This window comes from Schistocerca piceifrons, chromosome 2 (genome assembly GCF_021461385.2).
Source record: "Schistocerca piceifrons isolate TAMUIC-IGC-003096 chromosome 2, iqSchPice1.1, whole genome shotgun sequence".
Classification (NCBI taxonomy): domain Eukaryota; kingdom Metazoa; phylum Arthropoda; class Insecta; order Orthoptera; family Acrididae; genus Schistocerca; species Schistocerca piceifrons.
In genome coordinates, this window is record NC_060139.1 from 416,604,748 (window position 1) to 416,616,985 (window position 12,238).

Genomic DNA, 12,238 nt, shown 5'->3' on the forward strand with positions numbered 1-12,238 from the left:
GCATTTGACATTAAACAATGAATATACGAGGTCACCCACGTCAGTACTAAAAGGTATCGCCAAGTCCGCCCCAATAGCTGAATGGTCAGCGCGTTGGAATGCCACGCTCGGGGGCCAGGGTTTGATTCCCGGCAAGTGTGGGAGATTTTCTCACTTCAGGGACTGTGTGTTGTGCTGTCCTCATCATAATTTCATCCAAGTTGTCGACGCACAAGTCGCCCAATGTGGCGGCGCTCAGTAAGTCTTGCTCTTGGTGGCTTCCCGTCTGGGAACTCCCCGCCACTGATGCCATACGATCATTTCCATTTGGTATCGCCAACTTAGAGTCACACGAGAAATCACAAATCTAAAGTCTGCCAGTCCAAGTAAGTACATGGGGATACAATTATGAACAACTTAAATTGGAAACGTCACGTATACAAAATTGTTAGGAAAGCGAACAAAAGATAGCACTTTATTGGGAGAACAGTTAGAAGATGCAACTTATCCATTAAAGAGACTGCTTCAACTACGCTTGTCCATCCTCTTGGCGCGTGGTGTGGAATTCTCACCCGGTAGTATTGACGGAGGACATGGAAAAAGTTCAAAGAAAGACATCTCGCTCTCTATTATTGCCAAGTAGAAAAGATGGTGTCATGGATATGATAAGAGATTAGGTGTGGCTATCATTAAACCCTAGGCGTTCATAATTTTTACACGAAATTTCAATCTCGAACTTTCTTCCTCGAATGTGAAAGTATTTTCCTGACGTGCTCCTACATAGAGCGAAATGATCATCGTAACAAAACAAGAGAAATCAGAGTTCGCACGGAAAGATATAAGTTTTGGTTTTCCCTCGCGTTGTTCGAGAGTGGGGCGGTAGAAAAATACTGTGAAAGTGGTTCGATGAACTCTCTGCCAGGCAATCAACCGTGTACTTGTAAAAGTAGGTAGGTGAAAGGCCACTGAGCGACTCACGTCGGATAATTGCATGGAGCAGTCGAAAAATAAAATAGAAACTAAGTTAATACGTATTTACAGTTGTTTCGCTACAAGATTTACAAAAATAGTTGATAAAAATGTCCTCTTGAACAACATTCTCCATCCAAGAAATAGGCCAAGTGGTTTTTCTCATCAGGGATTCCTAAAGAAAACTGGTGTTATTGGTGGTTGATGGGCTCAATGGAGGGAAGTTCCACCTACAGTGGACGCACACCTTAAAAAGAAACTTTACAGGCATCGAAACGCGGTTTTTGTGTAGTCATAGAATGTGAGGGATTTTTTACACAGTTCACGCTATCTTTTTTGTCGAGATAAAAAAGTATATTTTTTAAAGGGAATTATGTACTTATTTTAAAGAGGAATTAGAACTTGTGAGAGGAGTAAAGTGATGTTTGAGTAATGTATGTTAATTTTCGTAGCGAAATATTTCCTAAAAGAAAACTGTAATATATGGAAACCTAACAGAACTGTACTATCTCGGCTTCACATCTTGTACAGTTTTCATCTTCTTTGCCGGAACTTTTTCACTGTCAACGGTGGCCTCTTTGAAGTGCATTATACCCCTGTACTTCTCTATCCATGAGGTAATGAATGTCATTAGTGAAGTACACAACTTCATTTAATAATTTAGGGTTGCTTTTACGCCTCGAAGAACAAAAATGTATTAACCGTGCAGCAAAATGAGGGACTCCTCAAGGATTATCATTTGTCGAAAAGACATTTCGACATGTGAAACTGTGCCAGAAACTTGAGCCTATCCAAGTAAGGTTGAAAACAATGGTCCTATGAATTTACTAGAAGCGAACATTAGAAAAGAAAACATCAAACATAATTTCTATGTCCACAAATATATAAAATTCTGAAATGAAAACTAAGTTAATAAACACTAAATAATTACTTCGTTTGCGATGTGCCTTGATGTTTACCTTCTGCCATGATGCCTGTAGAAAAAGTGTATAGTCTTTTAGTACGTATTACCTGAGCTGTTGAAGACACTTTGTCACACAAATAGCTGTGTCAAGGCTTGAAGTGACTGCGTTGTGTAGAACGAATTTCCACTCTGCAGCGGGTGTTTGCTCTTACGAAACTTCCTGGCAGATTAATGCTCCTGTGTTCGAATTCCAGCCCTGCGCACAGTTTAAATCTGGTAGGAATTTTCACGATAGTGCTTCTTCTTGTGTGCTAGATGAAGACATAAGTAAAAATATCAATGACACTTTTGAAATTCAGAGTGCTCCGAAATTCCCGTAACAAAGTATTAGGACTTTTAGAGGGGACTGAGTACACAATATTCTGAATAGAAACACATGTCCGGTAACGTACCGTTTCCGTTCTAAGACGTTTTCAAAGTCAGATATTTAACATTGCTACTTCTGCGTGACGCGTGACGCAGTACAATTATTCGAAAGGTACATAACGAAAAATCAGTTTATCGTTTAGGCACATTTGTTTGTACCAACACTTAAATATTGCGTGTTTACATTACTACAAAACAAAAAGTAAGCCAGCAGACTGTACGTACAGAACAGTACTGACTCTTTACAACATGTGTCGACCACCAATGATGTTACAAACGAAGCACTTCTGGTGCACACTCTCCATTCGATCTGGTGTCTCTTCAATTCCTAGCGTAGCGGCCAGAACTTGTGCCAGCAGATTTTCCTCTTTCTCTGCGTGAGTCTCGTAAATTAAACTTTGCACACGACCCCAAAAGAAGTAGGCCATAGGAGTTAAATCCGGCTATCTCGGTTGCGACGAGGTTGAACCACCTCGGCCTATCCATCTTCCACTAAACCGTCTGTTGAGATGTCTCCGAACCGCAAGTGAGAAATAAGCTGGTGCACCAGCATTCTGAAACCGTATTTGCTGACGGACATTCAGTGGCACAGCTTCCAAGAATGGGTCCAATACGTTTTACAGGATGATCAAGTATACAGACCACGAGGTATGACCCAGTCACATGACCACCCAGGATAGTTTAAATACAGGGTAGATTGTGCACATTTTCGAAATCGCCTATGTTAATTGCCATGGCGCGCTTTTGGTAATTTTTTTTGTACATTTAAACGCACTAGTTGTCTATGAGGCACAATTTCTTATGTGTCCAGTGTAACATTTAAACATAGCACTTCACCATGAAAAAATCTTTATTTTGCGGCGTCTATCCCCTGTTGTATGGGTGATACGCCGTATGCTAAAAACCGCTAGCCTACCATGTTTTTTAAGTCAAATTCTGTATATACACGTACTCATAAATACATTCCTGGTTATAAATGTGTCGTGAGGTAAAGAAAAACTCCTAAGTGCTAACAATAGCTTTTTAACAAAACAGTAATACGTCTAAGTAGTTCACTGGTTTAGATGACTACTTCACTTACTGACTGTTGCGAACATTAATAGTAGGATATATAATAATTTATCTTTAGTTAATTTGCTCAATAGATCCTCATGAAATATTAAATCAAAAACAAAAGTAAAATTTACAATGTTTTTTCATTTGGTTTCCTTTCTGTTTTCTCGACAGCCATCCACACAAAACGTATCAGAAGCCGTTTAAACGAAACTTACTAGTGCGCAACATAACCAGTCTTGTTGTGCTGTTCTCAGGTATAATTCTCCACAGTCTTTACATGTATCTAGACATACTCTTTCTGTTTCTTTTTCGTCGTGGTACTCGTCGGGATATGAAACTTCGTGCATGGTAAGCCATTTGAACGAAAGTACAAACAAAGCAGAAATGTGTTCACTTATTTATTTTATTTATGCGGGAAGCATCCCTAACGAAAGTGTGTGCGGCATATGTACCATATTTTATTCTGCCACATATCCCGATCTGTAGGGGAGAGAGGCCGCACCTTATAAATTCAAGATCTTGATAGCCAAGATGGTTGTATTAGAATAAAAACACGCCCAACAGGACTTACTGTTAATGCAACTACTCAAACATTGGGAAATACTGTTTACTATACACTAAGAACTAATCGTGGCGCTGAAATAGTTTTTGAAGAGCAATTTATAGACTAACCTCAGTTATTCCCTCAAGAGCTTATGTAAAACTTCCTCTATAGCAACGTAAACACTTTCATTACAGCCTGGCGTCGAATGATCGACTAAAGTGCCGATACGCGCACACTCAGCCGGTGTTTGCCGAAACTACGAGGGATGGCGTAGTCTATATAGCAACCCTACCTGCCTACACGCTAATACCAAACCGGTGCTGAACTCCCTGAACATGTGTGGCACGCAATTTTACGTCTAACTAGACATGGCTGTTTTGTGAATTCAGAACACATTCCCTTATTTTACTTTGTGAACAGAACTTGACATGGAGACAGGGATATGTCGATGATGCAGCGGTACAGAAACCACGTGCAGTAGGCTATGCGCTGTGGAAAATCGGCTGATCCCAAAGCGTATACGCTTTGTAAGAGGTATGCATGTAACTGCTGGTCAAGCAGAACGTCCCAGACGATACTGTGACTAACACCTACTGCACGCACAATTGTACGAGAACTCGTTGACTGGCTCTCTTCAACGCAATGAAGTAAATCTTCTCCTAATTGGTGGTTTCGGCGTTGCCGTGGAGCATCACAGTCCTGCCTTCTCACGATGAAGGTACCTCTTTTTCAGAGCTGATGCGTAACTTGGGCAAAAAGTTTGTGCGACGTCGTGTTACGTCGCAGAAAACGTTTGTGATACAGTCGTCTAGCAGCAGTTACCTCGAGCTTCGCTACACACTAGGAGTACGTCTGTGTATTCCGGAACCATGTTTACTGTATCGGAGACGCACAGGCATTGAATAGTCTGGCACGGAGGCAGGCGTTAAGTGACGTCAGGAGGTCGTCTGACGTAGTACACGTCATCCTGTCTACCCTATTGCATACCAGGAAAAGAAACTGTGAGACTCTTCTCTTTCCATCAGCAGAGATGGACGCGCTACAGATCTGAATTGAAACCATCGTAGAACGGAAACGGTACGTTACACTCAAAAGTGTACACACTTATTCTTCTTTCTGGGGAGGGGAACTTTTTGGCACTACGCTCACTGGTATACACTTCACACGAATCTTTAATTAACAGTTGATGTATAGGGTACAGTTAGGCTCCAGGTTTCAGCAGCATGCCGCCCAAAGGTGTCGTACAATAAACACTGAAAAATAAACAAGAGTGGCATGATCAGCAAGGAGTGCCCTGAGAAGGATGTTCGACCTCTTGTTGCAGGTCTTTTAATTGACGCCACTTCGGCGGCTTGCGTGCCCCTAACCAGCCTTAGCAACCCTATCGGGGTAAGGAACCTACAGTTGAACATGATTTTTTATTTCGAGGTAGCTGTCATATAGTAGTATGACTAAACGAAATATCAAATGCCTATTTGAGGCCAAAGATGGTCGCCAAGCCACAGTCACTCAGACAATGAAATTGTTAAAAGGTTACGTCAGTAGTTGCGACAGACTGAGGCGTCATTTTGAAATGTTGTCACAAACCTGGAAAACTGCATTAATAATTGCAAACAAACTTCTTTCAAACAATACGAAAATGATACTGAAACCAGAAATTGAAGTAAAGGCAGCAGAAACGGGCCACAAGAAATCAAACCAACGTAAAATTGTCATGATGTCTTGTGACTGGTTTCTGATGTCTTTGCTTCAGTTTACTGGTTTCAATATGTTTTTCGTAATATCTGGAAGACGTGTGGTTGCAATTATTAATGCAGTTTCCCAGGTTTTTGATTACATTAGTAAATGACGACTCAGAGCTTATGTAACCGCTTAAAAATTTCATTATTTTAGCTACTGTGGGTTGACGGCCGTTTGTGGTGTGAAATAAACATTGTAAAGTTCAACATGAAACTGGGAAAGTGTTTATTTTGTAAGTGAATTACCTGAGAAACCCGCCATTGCCCTCCTCTCTCGGGGCCTCTCCTCCTCCCCTCTCCGTCTGTGCAACTTCTCCTTCTCCCTCTCTCTATCCTTCGCCTTCTTCCCCTTCACTCCACCCGTCCCCTCCACTTTATCCACTTCTACTCCTTCCTCTTTCTATCTATCCCCTTTATCCCTGTCCCTCATTTCCAAACTTCCTTCTCTCTGTCTGCCACCACATATCTCTGTACATCCACAACCCCCCATTCTCTGTTCAGCGCCTCCCGCCCCTTCTTCCCTCTCTGTCAATCTACTCGTCCCACTCTAGCTATTTGTTCCTTCCGTCGCTGTCTCCTCCTTCCCTGTAATTCCATATCATCATGTCTCTCTCTCTCTCCCTCTCTCTCTCTCATAATCTCCTCCTTCCCCACTCCCTGTCCACCTTCGCCTCCCACTCTGTCTATCTCCTCCTCCCACCTCTCTCTGCCCCACTTTCATCTCTACTCTATCCTTTCTATATCCATCTCTTTTCCCCTCTTTCTGGCCATCTCTTCTTCTTCCCTTTCTCTGTCCATTTCGTCTGCACCCTCTGTTCACCTCTTCCCCCACCTCTTTGCCTTCACCACTACTCTCCTCTCCTTTCTGCCTCCATCTTCTCCTTCCCCTCTCTCTGTCCATTTCACTCTTCCCTATTTCCACCCATTTCCTCCTTCTCCTACATGTGCATTTTTTCTCCTGCCCCGTCGCTGTCTGTCCATCTCTCTCCACCTCCCCACTCCACAATAGGAAGCTGGTGTTCCTTACCCCAACAGTATTTCTTTCCATTTTGTGACTGTTAAGTGTACAGAGTTTGGTTGAATTCGGTCCAGTGGCCGAGGGAACATACATACATAAGCACATTCATTTTTATAATTTGTATGGATGATTACGACCGTGCTGCAGCCGTCGTCCAGGACGTGCCGGCGGGCTACGAGTACGTGGAGCCGTGGGGGCTGTTCAAGCTGTACCGGCCGCACCTGGCGCGCGACGCGGCCTTCGCCACCTGCCAGCGCCACGGCGGCAGACTCGCCATCCCCAGGGACAAGGCGGCAGCCGCCGCGCTGGGCAGCATCGTGCGACGCGAGCCCGGCATCGGCGCCGCCTTCGTCGGCATACACGACATCATGACCGAGGGCATCTTCTACGGCGATGACGGCAAGTACCGCCCCAGTGCGGGCTTCACACAACCAGTTTATATTTATTCAGGATTAGTTCTCAACTGTCTGTGGAAATACAACTATAGGGTTTTTCTTAAGCGGCTGCGGGTTTCAGAAGTAGACTGCGTGAAAATTAGAAGACATGCAAAAAAAGTGACAGTGCACATAGGATCTATTCAGTTGAAACTACTGTCTAGGTCGAGTGGTTCGACTATAGAAAGGGTTAGGTAGGTTGGGATACAGAGAGAGATTAAGAACCATCAGCTACGCGTCTGCTTTTACATATACACTCTGCAAGTCACTGTACACTACATGGTGCTCGGTATATTGTACCAATAGTGTCGATTTACTTTCCTATTAAACCTTGGATCCATAACAGTGGTCTTTTAGACCCGAAAACCTTTCATTTTCTCAATAACTTGCATTAACATTACTTTATCACGGTTGAAACTCTATGTAATCCTTAGAAATACAATTGATACTCTTCGGGAGAAGACATTATTCTTTCCGAGGCATATTAACTATTCTATATTATGAATTCTGTAATCCTATACCTCTAACGCATGGCAGAGCTTAGACCTCTTAGCGAATCAGCCATCTTTCCAATAGTTATCTTTTATCTAATGTTGCATTAAAGTAGCTAGATTACTGATAACAATTAACAGTTTGACACAAATATGCTCCTTATTTACAGCTCAAAGTACTGTAAAATCTATAACGGAGTACTCGTTTGAATGTAACTGAATTTTTCAATGCCGAAACACTTTCAGATGACATTAGTTTCGTTTCATAAACAGAATAAGTATGTAACATACCTTTATTCGTTACTAACAACATGGATATCGTACTACCTGTAAGAGATAAAAGAATATTATTCGAAGACAGCACAAGTTCTAGAAGTTTTGGATCAACTATTACTGAATGGATTGAAGATGAAGCATTCTTTGATAGTAGAGACAGTAGTGTGTCAGAAGCTGATGGTAGCCGGAATAAGGAACGTAAGTCTTCTAACGTACCAAGGAAAGCAACAGTTGGATGATACAGAATTGTCGATTTCATTATCGGTCTTGATGGAACTCAATATTGCAAATCACTGCCACAAACGAGCCTGTTGCAGGGCAGCTACTTCAGAAGGAATTATAAAACTAAACTACTAAAGTCCGCCCGAACAAGCCGTGAAGGTACCGACCGACCGCCGTGTCATCCTCAGCCCACAGGCGTCACTGGATGCGGATGCGTAGGGGCTTGTTGTCAGCACACCGCTCTCCCGGCCGTATGTCAGTTTACGAGACCGGAGTTGCTACTTCTCAATCAAGTAGCTCCTCAGTTTGCCTCACAACTCACAAGGGCTGAGTGCACCACGTTTGCCAACAGAAGCTCAAGTAGGTCATTCTCTCATGTCGTAACAGATATCGTATCGTCCTGACCGAACAGACGCGCCTACCCTTGTCTGACTGATGGCTTGCTGTCAGCCCCCCTCCCCCCCGAATTCAACATCTCTGAACTGACGGAGTCCTCCTGGTGACACCGTATACCGAATATGAATAAATTTTCGTTGCGGTTTAACCCAAATTTTGCTTCAGAACGAAGGGACATCCCAACCTGGCCTGTTCGGTCCTGACCGTCCTGAACATACAATATCATGAAAATTCTACCTGGTCCAATAAGAGGTGGTGTAACAACACAAATAGAAAATTCTATTGTAAATGAAGATTTCCACGTCCAGAGACGTTTTATAATCACCATCATAAACGAACAAGCGTGCGATGTTGCTAAGTGCTCTGCATTTCTGCAGAATCTAATTCTCTTAAGCGGAAGGCACGAAAATACATATGAAAGGGACAGTCAAGAATATGATACTTTGATTTATAGACAAACGTCGTGGGTGAAGTAGCTATAAATTTCTTGCGGTTATTTTCACAGCAACATCCCAATTACGTGGAAGGCAGATGGGATAAGACGAATTTTTTTCTTTAGTCGAGATGAGAATCAAGAATAAAAGTTATTCCTCAACAGAAGAAGCTTTCGGAAATGGAAGATCACCAACACGAAGGTGCTTCATGTGCCCACACTGATTAGACACAAAACTGATAAACTAATCTGCAAACGCACAACAAACGTAAGCGTCGGACAGTTTTATATACTGACAAGGTGCTCGACAGTCCTGAAGAATTTTATTGACTGCACAACAAATATTTGCAAAGAACGTATTGAAATTATCTGTAGAGGCATTATTTTTAAAAAGTTTATCTTTTGGTGAGGATCAGAACTGAAAGTTGTCCTATTCAGGGATATATAACACAACTTATAATATTGTATGTAAATACATAAAACTGTAACCATTCACTTTTTGAATAGTTATTTATTATTCCATGAACCAGTTTTCGAACCTTTTTAGGTTCATCTTCATGTGATTTCCTGGAAGTTACTTCACTAGCATTATGCTAGAAATAGTAATGTTACCGGTTTTCGAACCTTTTTGATGTTCATCTTCGGATGGTTTTCTGGAACTTACATCACTAGCATTATGCTGGAAATAGTTATGTAACTTCCATAAAACCATCTGAAGATGAACCTAAAAACGTTCGAAAACCGGTTCGTGGAATAATAAATAACCATTCGAAAAAGTAACTCGTTTCAGTTTTATGTATTTACATTCGATTAAGAGTCTCGAGTTCTAAAATATCCGTAATGGACAAGCTTAATCTTATAATATTGTATTTCACATTAAACTAAAATAAACATCACAATATCTTCTGTCACACATTATGTGTCACCAACTCCTGAAAAATTTGATAATATTCCTTTTAATAGCAACATTTAGAGTTTGCTTCAAGGTGGGGTTCTTCCAGACGTCTCGCATACTTTTTAGTGAGACTAGCCACTCATGCATCCAGGGGTTCAATTCTTGTATATTTATTTCGTGATCCCTGTGCGAGATGTAGGTAGGTGAGAGCATAGCGGTGGCGCAGTCGTCTCCCAATACCAATACAGGTTCTCTGAATCTGCCATACACGGTTTCGCGAGAACTATCTCGTAATTTTTCCAAGCTTTCTTCCGTGTGGGCTAAATGTTGCTGATGATATCCTAGCACCGGGTCTCTATACAAAAACAATGTTACTTTTCTTTCTCTGGAACATTCACTGTCCAGCATAACGTCGTGGGCTCCACTAGACAAATCACATATTTACAAAGACATTACGTATGACCGTGTCTCAATTAGTAGTCAGTGATGCGGCACGCCGTAGAAAGCCTTTCAGAAGTCTACTGTTTCAAGATATCGTGCACAGATAAAGCAAACAATGCTCCACGTCAGTGAGTTTTCCTGAAAAGAGCTGAGATTTTGATAGAAGCTTGTTTTCATAGTGTTGGAGCTTATAATATATTCTAGCATTCTGCAGCAATTGTGAGAGATTGATCTACAGCCCTTTTTTGTGAACAGTTGATTCCGCTCTTTCCAGGGGACACGGAAAATGATTTTCTCCTCTGTCTACGAGGAGCGTGTAATATATAGCGCAAGAGATTTTTCTCGATCAATTTCGTTTCAAAAAAAGGTGGAATTTGAAGTAGGACATAATGGAATAACCCCACTTCAGCCCCTACAGTTTCATGAAGATCTCATATGTGATGGCGCTACACGCAGCCTTCAAAACGTCATCTGTAACGTAGGTGCCTTCCAAGCAGCGAGCTGTCATTGAGCTTATTTTGGTGGAAGACCACAAAATTGCAGATATTCGTAGGCGCTTTCAGAGTGTCTACGGAGATCTGCCAGCGAACAAGAGCACGGTGAGTCGTTGGGCTAGACGCATGTCATCATCGCAGCTAGAGTCGCGCAAACGCGTCCGATTTCTCGCTTGCTGGCCGGGCGCACACAGCTGTGACTCCTGCGGAGTTGCAACGTGCTATAATCTAATTCGATCATAATCAAACACCTCGCTGCAGGACTGGACCATAAGGAAAAAGGAACTGCTTGCACGTTACGAGGCTGATCGTGTCAGGTTTTTGTCGATGATCGTCACAGGCAATGAATCATGGATTCATCACTTTGAACCGGAGTCCACCATACATCCTCCGAAGAGGTAGTTACAGATCTTACCCCGACCCGGTAAAGTCTTGGTGACGGTCTTCTGGGACTATGAAGGTGTTATTCTGTTCCATGCGCACCCTCATGGTGCAACGATCACCTCTTAACTGCGTAACTTCAGCGTGCTCGTCGCCACAAATATGCAAACGAACTTCTCCTTCTGCATGAGAAAGTAAGGCCTCTCAGAAGTCTGCGCATCTGATGGAGCTCACAAAACTTCATTGGACTTTTCTGGGTCACCCACGGTACACCCAGGATCACGCACGTTCCTACTTCCATCTGTTCGGCCCAATGAAGGAAGCACTCTATTGGAAGCAGTATGTGCTTGATGTGGAGGTTATTCATGCAGCAATACGTTGGCTCTGACGTCGACCGGTAGTGTGGCGCCATGCGGGCACACAGGTCCTACCGGTATGACGGCGTAAGGCCGTCGCATTGAAAGGACGTTATGTAGGAAAGAGTGGGGTATTGAATAGCCCTCGTATTTGGCGAACAGTTTGAAGCATGGACAGGTGTCCGGTCACAGTTGTGCTTGTTGCAGGACAAATAGCGACGTACCAGGAGTGGCGCTACGGGGAGCCGGGCCACGGCAGCGACGACGACACGTGCGTCGTGATGACGGACGACGGCCGGCTGGACGGGCTCAAGTGCGAGGTGCCGGCGCCCTTCCTCTGCGAGCGGCCGCAGGCCGGCCCCCTGCCCGCCGGCTACCGATACGTGGACGGCGCCTCGGCCTTCCTCAAGTATGAAACGAGTTTGTAATTATTTTTTAAATTTATTATTAGTTCTGTTGAAAGACGTACGGAAATACGTGTCGTTGGATCTCTGACAGAATTAGAATTCTAGCTTGCAACAGAAAAAAAAAAAACAGAAATTAATTTCTCTTCCTACAAATCATAAAACAATCTTTTCTCAAGTATCTGACAAACAACTGTTCTGCAACGCTCCCGTATGCAACAGACAAATTATCTTGTCTTGCCGCTGCAACTGCGTCATCATGTTAAAATATTTCAAAAGCAATACAGCGTTCCATGCAGGATACAATGCATGGTCATAATAATTACAATAACTACTCCCATTTTTTTATATGTAAAGAAATTGAATGATAAGGAGGGGTT

The 12,238-nt window shown here is 42.8% G+C and overlaps 1 protein-coding gene across 1 annotated transcript in view; it reads left to right on the plus strand.

Annotated features, from left to right (window-relative positions):
* The window catches only part of LOC124775438 (collectin-11-like), a 59,913-nt gene that overhangs the window by 31,998 nt on the left and 15,677 nt on the right, over positions 1-12,238 (plus strand). Inside the window, exons 4-5 of the mRNA XM_047250271.1 lie at positions 6,783-7,034; positions 11,662-11,863. Coding sequence (XP_047106227.1) covers positions 6,783-7,034; positions 11,662-11,863 — 454 coding nt within the window. The remainder of the gene's footprint in view (positions 1-6,782; positions 7,035-11,661; positions 11,864-12,238) is intronic.